The 14,635-nt window shown below is 42.2% G+C and overlaps 1 protein-coding gene across 2 annotated transcripts in view; it reads right to left on the reverse strand.

Annotated features, from left to right (window-relative positions):
- The window catches only part of LOC147022834 (ryanodine receptor 2-like), a 717,656-nt gene that overhangs the window by 214,184 nt on the left and 488,837 nt on the right, over window positions 1-14,635 (reverse strand). For both annotated transcript variants that reach the window (XM_085887705.1, XM_085887704.1), the window contains exons 68-71: window positions 13,489-13,827; window positions 6,971-7,211; window positions 3,528-3,615; window positions 3,148-3,240 (exon numbers count right to left, since the gene is read on the reverse strand). In XM_085887705.1, coding sequence (XP_085743831.1) covers window positions 3,148-3,240; window positions 3,528-3,615; window positions 6,971-7,211; window positions 13,489-13,827 — 761 coding nt within the window. The remainder of the gene's footprint in view (window positions 1-3,147; window positions 3,241-3,527; window positions 3,616-6,970; window positions 7,212-13,488; window positions 13,828-14,635) is intronic.

Below are 14,635 nucleotides of genomic sequence, written 5' to 3' on the forward strand. Positions count from 1 at the left end.
AAAATGCCTTGTCACCCCTTGTAAAAAAAAAAAAAAAAACCGTGACAATGCCTTTGTACGCAGAGTTAAGTCGTTTCCTTTTTCCATTTTTTTTCAGAATGAATGAACGTACAGTAACCATGGGTGATACAAGCATTTACACCATTGAACAATGGATTGTTGTCAGTATCTGGGTTCACAAACCTCCACAAACAGGGAAAACGATGGGAAGAGGTGCATGTCGAGATCCAGCAATGATTCCGCCAAGAAGCTCTTGACAAAAAGACACTTCTGCATTGGGAGCATAAGCTCTTTGCAACAGGCAACATAAAAAGATATGCCAAGAACTGGAAGGCCATCAACCAGAGGTCAGCAATGCTGCCTGCTCAACTTGACTGCCCACTTCGAAGCCCAGACATGTCGACATGTTACAATTCCCTTTGGGGTTTAATAAAAGAGATTGTTGTAGAGCAGCGCTACAAAACCACTGATGACCATAAACTAGCAGTGAGACTTTCTTTTAATCATATTACCCGACGACTGCTGCGGAAAATGCCCCACAGAACATGGTACTAAATTATTCTCTGTAATGACAATGATGGAGCACAAATGGATCGACTGGGCACTTTAGGCTTGCGTCACATGCTGTAAAATCTGTAATAAGGTAAAAGAGTACCATGAATGGATGTGGTGTAACTTGAAGAACCCTTCAGTGTGGTCAGCTAATATGATAAAAGGCAATGTTACAATTTTTACAAGGGGTGACAAGACATTGTGGCCGCACTGTACTGCGATTCTCAAATGTTTGTTAACAGCAATAAACTAGAACGGCACTCGATGGAGTGCATACCTTGACCAGGTTGAGCAGTTTACATTTTGTATCCACTGATCGGCCACCAGATCTGCATTGGACATGAACCAAAATCTAATCTGCTTATTCTTGTCACCAACCCAACTCATCCACCAAGTTTTGTCATAACTGGTCCAGAACTGTTTGAGATATCATGATATATATCATTTTTGGCCTGATCTCTCAATGGTGAAGAAGCACTTAGGAGATTAAAAAAATTTATCAGATGTTCACCAAAATCGAATTGTTTCTTCCTTGTCATTCACCCAATATCGGCTGAATCCGTCCATAACCTTTAGAAATATCATTCTATATATCATTTTAACCCTATCATTCAATGGTGAAGAATCGCTTAAAAATTTCTCAGCTCTGAATACGGATCCGAATCTTCACCAAAATTGAATCATTTCATCATTGTCACACACCGAACCTGTCCACCATATTTAGTTGGAATCCGTCCACAACTTTTTGAGATATTCCTCTCACAGACAGACAATCAAAAAGAGATGAAAACATAACCTCCATTCACTTTCGGTGGTGGAGGTAACCATAAAAGAGAAACACCAATGCAAGATAATAAACAAAAACTGCATAGATTACTTTTGTTTGTGTGAACAGCAGATCAATTCCATGTGGAGGTGACTTTCCTCCTCAAGAAGGCATGTAATCCTCGTAAAGCCAGCTGAATTTGTGGATTCATTAGTGACCCTTCCTCCGTTCCCCACCCTCCAATCTCTTACTCTTTGGTGAGACATCAATTTGAATGTAAACAAAAGAGATGAAGATTCAATCTATTGCCAATGCCTCAGAAAGTGAATAAACATTCCATTATGACCAATGCCTCACAGTACACAGCCAAACTTGGAAAACAATGGGAATTAAAGTTCCACAGAGTAAGAAATTCATGTTTGGTGTAATGAAAAAAGGATGCCTTCACTTCACACCTAATCGTCGTTTTCTTGAATAACATCTTGAAATGAAGATTTGAATGTTTTCGGTGTCCTTGAATGCTCAATTGGCCCCACCCTTCCAAAAACAGCGATGCAGTGACGTAATATATCAGGTGACGCACCACGTCATCTCGAGGATACTTTTGCTTCAGGAATTAGGTTTACGTGCAGCCGACATACGCTCTGAAAAAGTACTGAGAAGGCAGCTAGATGCGTCGTTGGCTGGTTGTAGCAATGCAACCAAAGATGGCGTGAGGATGCGTCGTTTCCCAAAAGATTCGGCTGTAAGGAAAATTTTGACAGCCAAAGTAAAACTAACCAGAGGAAAGTGACGTGGCCCAACTGCTTCAAGCGTCAAATACGTATATGTATGTGTATGTATGTGTATACACTATACATACATACATACATACATACATACATACATACATACATACATACATACATACATACATACATACATACATACATACATACATACATACATACATACGCATGCCTGGTGTTGGCTTAATGGTTAGGGTGGTGGGCTTGAGATCCTAGAATCCTGAGTTAAAATCCCCCTTGGCTGTTGAATTAATACCAGGTGGGGTTGACTCTGCCCATCATCCTTTTGAGGTTGGCAAAATGAGTGCTAGCTTGCTGGTATCCTGTGTCGGAGTGGTGACCAGTCCAGGATTGTGCCCAATAATTGCCAAGGAGACTTCTTCGGCAGCACCAACGCTCTGCACAGAGTATGGTCCCGATGGATTTGCCATGTTTTGGCTTCATTACATAAGTCCAACGAGTTTTTTGTTTTTTCAAAGGAATCGAGCAATTAATTATTATTTAAAATTATTATTATTTCAGAAGCGAACAATGCTGTGCTTATACACTATGTTTGTGCATTTTGCATTAACGCCTGAAGCACATCAAATAAATTCCACCGAACATTTTGACCCATTCTTGTTTCATGTCCCATTTCGACACGTTCCTGTTTCCTATTCCCTTCTTGCAAATAATTAATTGGATGAAATCCATAACTTTGTGTGTGTTGTCATCCTCTGTGTTGTGTAAAGTTTTGTGCATTTGTCATTTTGTCAGGCTTTTCCCCTAGTTACTTTAAAATAAATATCATCACATCAAAAAAAAATTTTTGGGGGTTTCTCATTCTGCAGACCTTTAAAATGGGAAGCCAAGGATGCAAAAATGCTCAAATGGCACAGCATGCATCACTCCATTACAGGTGAAAATGTAAAATAAACCTAAAAGATGATATGAATGTCATAAATGATGTGGGAGAAATAATGTCACACTTTAATAAAGCAATTCTGGGAGGGTAGAGCAATATTAAAGAAATCATGATTTTTGGAGAGAGGAAGAGCTCACCTTTGACATTTTGCTGAGGTTGTGAGAAACCAAAAAATTCATATTGTTGATCTCATTGCAAATCACAAAGTTCTGCTCTTCCCTCTTGAAGTTCTGCATTGGTAACGAAATTGGAGAAAACATGCAAGAGAAAATCTTGAACATTGACATTGAACAATGTCATAAACAATCTGCTTAGCAATGAAGACTGTTTTTAAAGATAGATTTCATTGACATCAGGAATTGCCATTTAAAGTCTGGCATGTAATCTTTTTGATCACCCACCCCTCCTCATTTAAAGGTGAATATGTTATTGCGGATATTGTGGAGAGAAATGGCAAAAAAAAAAAAGTGTGGAAGTTCTTCGTGAAAATGGTTGTAATAAAACACAAGTAACTTACGTGAGACTTTGCCCACAAAATAAAGACGTCAGCTACGATGAAAAAAAGCTCTTCTGCATCTGCGTTGGGCTCTGTGAGCCATTTTGCACTGGCAGAAAAACAAAAACATTTAACATTATATAATAACACAGCAAGAAATAAATGATAAAGCGACTAGTGAGTCTTCGACTTGACTTTTCATTTCATGACCGTTTTGTGATTTATTTTCATTGCTGGAAGAGCAAATTAGTTCTATGGCCTTACAGGTACATTGCAGATTTGACAATGAAAAGTGCGACACATTCCAAAGTGAATGCAGACCGATTTATTGAGATGTTAAACAGAGTAATAGTAACCAAAATATTGTTAACTAGATATTATATGTCCAAGAGCATCCAGAGATTTGCAAATGCACCTCAATATTTTACAAGAACACATCAGAACACATGCAGAGAAAGCAGATGATCAATGACAATGGCATTGATAAAACATAGGGGCAATAGCCCTGGGTGCTCACCTGGTAGCAGCTGGATACGATAACCAGGGAACCACTGGTAGGCATGGATGACACACAAAATATGTACCGGTGAAGAAAATAAAGACGTTTGGATTCTTTTTTTTCAATGCGGTGAACAATCTTTCGTACATCACGGGTGATGATGGTTGTAATCAAGTTTCATGGAAATTTTGTGTGTGGCTTCAGAGAAGAAAGCAAATACATATTTTAGGGGGCAACACCCTTCACACATCCTTAGACCCAGATTTTTCTCATGTCATGAACAAACTTTTGTACATCATGGATGATGAAAGGTGAGGTCAAATGTTATCGGAATTGTATGTGTCATTTCTGAGAAGAAAGTAAATACCCCCTTCGGAAGGCAACCCACCCCACCCCCATAAATTCTCTCTGTAGTACCCCTCAGACCCCGAGTCTTTTTAATGCTGCGAAAAAAACTTTCGTACATCATGGGTGTTAAAGGTTGTGGTCAAGTTTCATCAGAATTGCATGTGTAGGTTCTGAGAAGAAAGCAAATACCTATTTTAGGGGGCAACCCTCATAGACTCCCTAAGGGCCCAATTTTTAATGCCATGAACAAGCTTTGGTACATACATGGTGATGAATGTTGTGGTAAAGTTTCATCAAAATCGTATGTGTAGTTTCAGAGAAGAAGTTGCAAGTATTTGTGGACGGACAGACAACGCACCATCCCATAAGCTCCCTGGAACTACATTCCAGGTGAACTAAAAATAGTCACCAAAAGTATTTTTTTCCAAAAAGTTTCCCACTCTGAACATTGGATCATTGGACTGGATGGGGATTAAAGCTCGGCATTTATAAGCAGGTCCACACGCTCAATTTGTTAATTTGCCTTTGAAGAAGTTTGTGGGTATGTGTGAAAAGTCAGCTCTGAGACTAGATATGCTCTCTCCAGTTTGTGTAAAAATAGTCATGTTGAGTCAAGTTCGTAATTTGGGTGAATGTGCATCTTAGTAATTACAATGGATAGTCCCAGCCGTGAAAACTTTATTGAAAAAAAATACATGTCTTTATCCATATCGAAAATAATAAATAGCAGTGTGTGTCAGTCAGTTAGTCAGTCAGTGTTTATGTTTGTGTTTGTGTTTGTGTTTGTGTGTGTGTGTGTCTGTGTGTGTGAGAGTGTGTGTTCTCCATAACTGCAAAACCATGAAACCTAATGGCCCAAAAGTTTGCATGCAAACTAAGGGAACTCCAAAGGTGTGTGTGAATGAAAACTGGGTGTTTGGGTAAATTTAAACGCCCCTTTTGAAGATAATTAATGGCTTACCTTCATGAAAGGCTTAACCTTGGTCAGTCCAACTTCACCTCACAGGAGTTTTAGCCACCATTTTGATTTGGCCGACAAAAAAATGCTTTGCCTACAAAAAATGATTGGTAATGGTTGACTGCGCTCATTGTGTGATTTTTTTTACAGGTCGTGCTTGACACGTTGTCTCATCTGAGCCGTTGCGCTGAGTCGTGAGCAGAGAGCCCATCTGAAGTTTCTTGCCAAGCTTGGCAAAACACCTTCCGATTTCTTCGCAATGCTGCAGCAAGTCTACAGGGAAGAAACGATGTCACGTACACGTGCATTTGAATGGCACAAGAGGTCCAAAGAGGGACGGGAGGAGGTTGAAGCCAATCCACGGTCTGGAAGATCTTCAACGAGCAAAACGGCGGACAGAATCTAGCGTGTGAAGCAGATGGTGCGCGCAGATCGTCGACTCATGGTGCGGATGATTGCCGAGGAACTTCCCATAAACAAGGACACTGTCTGGAGCATCATAACTGAAAATCTCGAAATGCACAAGGTGTGCACAAAGATAGTTCCCAAGATGTTGTCCGAGGACCAGAAACAGCAAAGAGTCACTGCCTGTCAAGACATTATTGAGCGCCTCGAGGACGATCCAGACCTGCTTGTGAGAGTCATTACTGGCGATGAATCGAGGATATTCAAATATGATCCCGAGACCAAATGGCAGAGTCGCCAGTGGAAAAGTCTGGCATCACCAAGACCAAAGAAAGCAAGGATGTCGAAGTTGAAGGTCAAGGTGATGCTCATCGCGTTTTTTGACATCAAGGGCATTGTCCACTTCGAGTTTCTACCACAGGGTTAAACAGTGAATAAAACAGTGAAGAGGATGGACAAGTGTGTGAGACTGGAGGGAAACTATTTTGAAGGGGACAAGCTGTGATTTCAATATATTTTTTGGAATAAAATTTCTGTGAAGTCAGTTCCGTTACTTTTTAGACGGACCTCGTATATTCCAACTGGGTGGTGCAGAGGCAGTGCGCCTTAAGTGTTTAGCCTTTATTTGATTCCTGACCCAACTGTAAAATGTCAGATTGGTGCTTCGTAAATCGTAAGTATAGCATTTGTTGCATCACAAAGTGCACAATCACTTTGATAGACATTAAGCTCGGTGTCTTATCTGTGAGTAATAGTTGGTGGACGTTCAAGATCACATATACAGGGTCTCTCAGTAAAATATATACAGACTTTATTTGTTGAAAAATATCCTATTTTGTCGTTCTGCACCATGTTATGGTTAACATCTGACTGAAGATGTGCAATCATTCCATCACATGCCAATGCCATCTGTAACTATGAGTAACACTCACCAATCGCCCATCTCTCTGCTGTTTAATTATTTTTTTTTTCTGAAATATTAAAGTCTGTATACATTTTATTGAGACACCAGATTTTAATGAGATGCATATTTTCACCAGCACACACTTGTTACCGACTTCATATTTGATGAAGCATCTTTAAAGTATTGAATTGAAATACTTGTATGTTGCTACACATCTCCTAACCAATGAAGAGACAAATCTCATTCAGCAGAGAGTTTTTCATGCAACACGTATTTAAACCAAACAACTTGATTTTTCCAAATACATATTGCTTTCCCTCGTGTCTACTTTGTAGACAATGTGTGCCTACCGGTTGTTGTCCACGTAGCGTATCAGCAGAGGATAAAAGGCATACAGATCTCGTGCAAGCATGGAAAACTCATCAAGCACCAGCAGTTCAGCTTCCAACATGTCCCCCTTGGCTTCAGCTCGTACGCGCTCCTCCTCAGCCACAACCTTGATTGCCTTTTCTTTCAGCTTTTCCATGGTTGGTAGAAAATGACTACGTAACAGCTCTGGCCAGGCCTTTCCTATTATAGGCTGTGAAAAAACTGAAGGGGAGTGATTAAAAAGATCATTAAAAACACATTAAATTTGCTTAAGCAGGTTGTCCTACCAACATTTGTTCATGCTTGGCAATAATTGAAACAATTTTTTTTATTGAAAGGAAGACAATCTTTCCAGCACGTTCACAAAAAAATTGGTTGGAGTTCGGAAGACCTATGATTTTTGAACTTCATGTTTAAAAATGGACGTGCCACCAACTGATATAGCTGTGCAGTTGGCAAGGCTCAAATACAACATTTTGATAACCAAATAAATGGTCATCATCTGGGACTGTGCCAACACTGCATCAGATACTCAGTACCATTCCAAGGGGAAAGGGGTGGGGGAAGGGTGTGTGTGTGTGGGGGTGGGGGGAGGGGGTAGTGTGACGAATATGCAGATCGTGCAACTTAATGTCAATGCCTCATAAGGTCACATATACATCCTTGGTGGTTGCACCTTTAAGGTTGTAAAGTTTGTGAAACTGGGTGGTATTTCATTAATTGGGTGTTTTTAGTGTGACTAAATCTGTTGTTAACCCGTGTTAGCCTGTTAGCCCTGAGATGTGTGTGTGTGTGTGTATGTGTGTATGTGTGTGTGTACAAGTGTATGTGTGTGTGTGTGTGTGTGTGTATGTGTGTGTGTGTGTGTGTGTGTATGTGTGTGTGTGTGTGTGTGTGTGTGTGTGTGTGTGTGTGTGTGTGTGTGTGTGTGTGTGTGTGTGTGTGTGTGTGTGTGTGTGTGTGTGTCCTGGCTGTAACTTTTTTTTAATCAAATTTTCAACAAAGCCTTATTATGAGAATACAGAGAAGACAAATGAAGAACTAGGTCAAAAGGTCAAAGGTACCATTTGCCATATGGAAGAAGATGAAGTCCGATTGCAAAGTGGACGGGCTTTGCATTTTCAGATGCTTTCTAGTTTATCAAATTTTGCTGCCTCTGGGTCAGGTCCACTTCAATCAATTCACAAATGCACTCATCACTCAGGAGTCTTTTTAATTTATCATGGTAATCATCACTTCTTCACACGTGAACTTGAACAAGCTGGGTCTCTTCAATTCCGAGACAAACTGTCCAAGGTAAGGTCAGGTATGGGAGCATGCGCTGGAGCAGTGTGTTGCTGCGTCCACTTTCTGCTGGTACTCCAGGAGCCTTGTCTGGCCATCCCCCAGGCAGATGCCTGGCCCATTCCAATCTCCTTGAGATGCTGATCAACCTGCTGCAACCATGAGGCATGTGGTCAGCCCATTGGCCTCCTCCACTCACGAGGCTCCCTCGTTGAGAGAATATGGTGAGCACGATCAGCGTCTGGAAAAAGAGCCACATGTCCATACAGCCTCAGCTGAAGCTCACGGACTATGCAGGTAACAAATCTCATTTGAGTCTCTCTCAGCAACCGCTCGTTGGACACAAAGTGTGGTGATTGCCAAGGATTCTCCAAAGAGACCTAGAACCAGAGATCAACATAGGCTGCAAGCAGCCCCTGCCAAAACTCTTGTCTGCGTGAGGTGAGGACCCGAAGAGCAAGGATATGGTCAATCGTTGACCTCTTTGGAGTAAAGCCTGACTGCTCTGGAAGCTGGTGCTCGAGCAGATGGTGGCGAACCCGATCAATAATTATCCGAACAAAGAACTTGCCAAGCACTGAGAGCAACATCACCCTCTGTAGTTGTTGCAGTCTTGGCAATCACCCTTCTCTTTCCAGAGAGGGACAACAAGGCCCCTCTTCCAGTCATTTGGGATGATGCCTGTGTTCTCGGCAGAACACAGAACTGCATGCAACGACAGGAGTACAGCATTTCCACCAGCCTTGAAAAGTTCAGCACGGATGTCACAGACCCAGGAGCTTTACCCCATTTCAACTGGTTCACCGCAGCCTGTTTTTTTTTTCACAAACGAAGGTGGACCACAACTGATTGGAGGGTCAGCAATGGGGATAGTAACACCCCTGACATCCAACTTGACAGCTGGTGGAGCAGCATGGTACAGCTCCCTGAACAGCTCAGCTTTGCCATTCAGCCTGGCCCTGTGACTCTGGTAAAAGGTATCCAGTGTCCCTTGAGAGACCAAATTTTTCTTTGCCCTCCGGTGAATTCCAAGACATCCACCGACAACATCAAGGATGGTGGTCTTGAAGGCACTCCACGACTCTTCAGGATACCCCAAAGCACCCAGACCCCCCCCCCCCAAATCTCCACTCAGCCTGTTCACAAGCTCCTCAGCTACCCCCTCATCCTTGAGCTTGCCAACATCCAGCCTCAGCTGGGATGGTACCATTCTCCTGGATTTAAGTTGCAACATCAGAGTTGCTACACCATGCCTGTGGCCAGTATTGAGGAACTGAGCACTCCTGTTGACCCTGGCATTCTCGATCCTCCTCCAGCGACCATCAACAAGCTCATGGTCAAGCTCCTTTGCCACACCACCAGCGTTGGAATACCAAGTCAAGCGATGAGCCTGTTGGTGCTGAAACCATGAACCAGCCACCATAAGTCCATGACTTCTTGCAAAGTCAAGGAACTTAGTGCTATTCTGGTTCACAGTTCCAGAACCGTGGGGACCAACACACATCTCATAACCATCCCTTTTAGTTCCAGTTGATGCATTGAAATCCCCCAAGACTAGAAGAGTATCTCGCCTCGGGCACTGATCAACCACAGACTCGAGCATGGCAGGGAATATGTCCTTCATGGTGAGATTAATCGCCTCAGTCGGAGCATATGCAGAGACAAAGGAAATGACACCCAAGGAGTGACGAATCCTTAGTCTTATCATACGCTCGTTGACCGGTGTTACCTCAGTTATCATTGGAATCAGCTTATTGGACACAGCTACAGCAACTCCTTGGGTATGGTAACCATCAGAGCGACCAGACCAATAGTAGGTGTAATCACCCGCCATGATCTCGCCGCAATCCAGTCTCCGAACCTCCGAGAGTGCTGCAATACCGATGTCCAAACACTTGAGCTCAGATGATAACAGACACAGGTGATCATCCTCTCTTTGGGATGGGACATTCCAGGCACCCACCAGAAGTGACCACCTCAGGTTAACCAAAGGACACTGCTGTCTGGTGGACAACACCTCAGCACCACCCTGACACTCACTTCCGCAATCTGACCCAGGAAGCTTACCCTGTGGTTTCTCTCCTGTCATCAAAGATTGGGGGTCCCAAAGGCTTTGCCCCAATCCTGTCATCTGGTGAGCTGCCCTATGAAGGGCAGCTGCACATGAGGTACACCCACAGAGTGGGTTTTTAATTTTTTTATGCTTTTAGTATGTTTTGTGGAATGAAGGCTTTTTACGGTGGCCGGAGTGCAAATCCTGCCATCAACCTCCTAATAAAAAGTAACGCAACTGCAGGACACCGATAGACAAAGTTGGGCAATAGATATGGATGGCCGTTTGCTCACAAGGATCTCCTCAGCCTTTTGATCAGAACAGTAATTGTTACACTCACTCACAAGTGTTCCATAAGCCCATCCACAGACACAAAGTATTAGACTACCGAAGTGGCCGTCCCACCTGCCATAAAATAAGTTGTGGTCGCAGCTTACTTGACCACACAAAATCGAAGTGACTGTGAACAACGTCGAATGGGAATACTACATGCAGTGCTTCACTCAACTACTGTGAGAAAACCACTACCCAAGGAGTTGATTCACTGCGTTGATCAAATCCTGTTGCTGGAAACTCAACGGCAGCAGCAACAGACCAAACACACCAACACAGAGGTGGTGATACCATACATGCAACACACTTCTGAAAACACAAGCTGCATACTTCATCAGTACAATGTAAACATCACCCACAAACCACAATAATTTTTTATGGGCACAGCTGTCAAAATCTAAAGACCATGTGAACAAATGTGACAGAAAGAATGTCATCTACAATATACCATGTGAGGACTGTGACGTTAAATGGTTAATCACATGGATAACCAAGCACTAACATGCTGCAAGGCAGCAAGACAAGACAGGGTGGCCTTGGTTGGGACGGACGGACGGACGGACACACACACACACACACACACACACACACACACACACACACACACACACACACACACACACACACACACACACACACACACACACACACACACACACACGTTCAGAGAATTAGACCTCCATCCTTGGCATAGGGCCATCAAGGGTGGACACGAGATAAGTAAGGCCTTGTATTCCTGTGAGAAGTCAGTCATCAACTGACACATCGACTTGCATCCGACATACAAAGCATTATGTATAATCAATTGCAATACTGACAAAGGAAATTGAACACAGGGAGCACTCTGATTGGTGAGGACTAGGACCTGCACACACAGAAGGGCCTCAAGCAGTGGAAAGATTTCAAGGTCAAATTCTGTCACCAAGCGGATCAAAAGCGAAGCGACTGACTAGTTTTGCCGTTATTGGTGTATGAAAATCTAATAAGGGCAAAACTAGTCAGTAGCTTTGCTTTTCATCCGCTTGGTGACAGAATTTGACCTTGACATATTTGCACTGCTAGAGGCCCTTATGTGCTTGCAATCATGACAGAATCATCACGGCATTTGTCCAGGTTGGAGAACTTCAATAATTGTGTTCCTAGAACTTCCCGACTGCTTAAAACAACGGTGATGCCTCCTGGTTGTGATTGGTGTGGCAAAAGACAATGTGTCCAAGTGGCAGATGGCACTTGTGGGTTTCAGATACGATCCGTCAACGTCACCAATCACAGCTAGAGATGTAACATTAACCAGTATCCAGTCTCAGAATGCATGGTCATATAATTGGGCCACTCCTCAATATGGGTAGGTCCCTCTGACAATCCTTATGCAGGATGCCTTTTTTAGTAGTGTCTCACATAGCGAACGCTGCTCACAGAGAGCTCTGTGTTCTTCTTCTTCTTCTTCTTCTTCTTCTTCTTCTTCTTCTTCTTCTTCTTCTTGTGAAGACAAAACCTTTATATTCGGACTCGGCTCTTGTATATACAAGATCTGGATCTCCTTAAATACTAAGCACATGTAAACATTCTCACATTGACGGTGCCTTTTGAGAGCGTCTATTAGGAACTTTTAAATATATTCAGACATTTGCTTTAAAGTTTCCAAAAGTTCACGTTACTATTTAAAGATTATTCCATTTATCGTATTGTAATTTCGTAAATACATTATTTATTTCGTAAATATACGATATATTGTAAATACGTAAATACATTATGACGGGTCTCGCTATTGGCTTAATGAAGGCACGTGACGAAATAACGGAAGTTGTTATTGTTGTTGTTGTTTTGTTTTTTTTTAGCCGACAAAACCTTTAGGACGTTACTCTTGGACACATTTGTCCTTGTTATATAAACAAGAGCCGCGTACTAAAGGTTTTGTCTTCACCAGAACAAGAAGAAGAAAGAAGAAGAAGAAGAACAACGCGGAGCTCTCTTCGAGCCAGCGTTCGCAACGCGACGCGGCTTAAAAATGTAACAAGATCAAACATTTAAACAGAATTTGGAACGTGTACTTGAACCCCATAACCAAAGTACACACTTCAACAAGACTGTCCTGTGAGCATACATGTGCACCTCAACCCAAAGACTGAAGTGGTCAATCAATGAAGTAAATGGTCAATCAAACACACACTTCCTCACCCCTAAGGGTCAGAATGCATGGTCATACAATTGGACCACTTCCTCACTAGGGGAAGTTCCCCATTACGGCGAGGAGCAGAAGCTCCTCCCCGGAGTGAACTGGTCAAATCCTACAAGACATAAGTCGAAATCAGACCCCATTACTGTCGTGGGTACTGCACCAGGAAGCAAGTGCCACACCAGTTATTGCTGCGTGCATCCTGACCAAATGCCTGTTGATCAGGATACATGCAGCAATAGCTTGTTGTGCAGCACAGACAGGTTAATGTGTGACAGGCATTTCCTGTTGGTTTGGATGCATGCAGCAATAGGAATCTCCAGCAATAAAATCAAATGCATTCTTCTTTCTTCTTCAATGGTGTTTGTCTGGAAGATCACCATCATGTTTAATTGCTCATCTTCAGTATCATTTTGGGTGAGAATTTTAAAAACCACCCACTGTGCATATACCCACCATACGACAGATTACTGAAAACCTGGTTTCATCCTCATCATGTATCGAAAGGTTGATGCACAGTTAACAATCATTTTATTAAATGAGGCATCTGCATATATTGCTCAAGTATTTCACAGTCAAAACAGCCATTTGAAAATAACTGATCTTTTAATTGTTCATAAAAAAAAATCGACATGAAAAAGAAGGAAAAGTACCTGCAAGCCGTTTCATCCATGGAGCCTCATCAATACCCAGATTGTTTACAATGATGAGAAGGATATTCCCAAGAAGCGAGTTCATGTGGGTAGATGTAACAGCTGTGCAACATGACTTTGAGTCATTATTGGTCTTTCTCAAAGCTGAAGGACTTTGAGGCCCATAATCCCACCAATGGGATGTGTAGCTGCACAGCATTGGCAACACTACTTCCACCATATGTGGCATTTGATCATAGCTTGCACCTGACTGAGCCAGCAACCCAATCTCCTGAAGTAGGACCTCCAGTGCAGGGACTTCCTGACAAACATCTTCCACATGCATTGGCATCCCCATGACTACAGGAAAAACACACACAGCAGTAAGAGTACATGAATAAGTTACCATGATGAGGGGTACCACCGTATCATTGTTGTGAGAGCAGCTTCTCTTGATAATGAGTTTCTCTATTTTATTTATCCTACAAATAGGCCTGGTGTTGTCTTGGCTGGCTTGGGATCCTAGGATCCTGAGTTCAAGTTCTGTTGGCTGATTAATTAACACCAGGTGGGGTTGACTCAGCCTATCATCCTTCTGAGGTTGATTAAATGAGCACCAGTGTACTGGTGTGGGGGCACAGCATCAGCAGCAAAGCTGTGCCCCAACAAAATGATAGCTTCCTGGTGGCCAAGTTGCGAAATATACAAGAAAGAAGAAGAAGAAGAACAAGAAGAAGAACAAGAACAAGAACAAGAACAAGAACAAGAACAAGAACAAGAAGAAGAACAAGAAGAAGAACAAGAAGAAGAACAAGAAGAAGAACAAGAAGAAGAACAAGAACAAGAAGAAGAACAAGAACAAGAAGAAGAAGAAGAAGAACAAGAAGAAGAACAAGAACAAGAAGAAGAAGAAGAAGAAGAAGAAGAAGAAGAACAAGAACAAGAACAAGAAGAAGAACAAGAAGAAGAACAAGAAGAAGAACAAGAAGAAGAACAAGAAGAAGAACAAGAAGAAGAACAAGAAGAAGAACAAGAACAAGAACAAGAACAAGAACAAGAAGAAGAACAAGAAGAAGAACAAGAAGAAGAACAAGAAGAAGAACAAGAAGAAGAACAAGAAGAAGAAGAAGAACAAGAACAAGAACAAGAAGAAGAAGAAGAAGAACAA

Source organism: Eptatretus burgeri, chromosome 7, assembly GCF_056783735.1.
Source record: "Eptatretus burgeri isolate ZD-2024b chromosome 7, Ebu_testis_v1, whole genome shotgun sequence".
Classification (NCBI taxonomy): domain Eukaryota; kingdom Metazoa; phylum Chordata; class Myxini; order Myxiniformes; family Myxinidae; genus Eptatretus; species Eptatretus burgeri.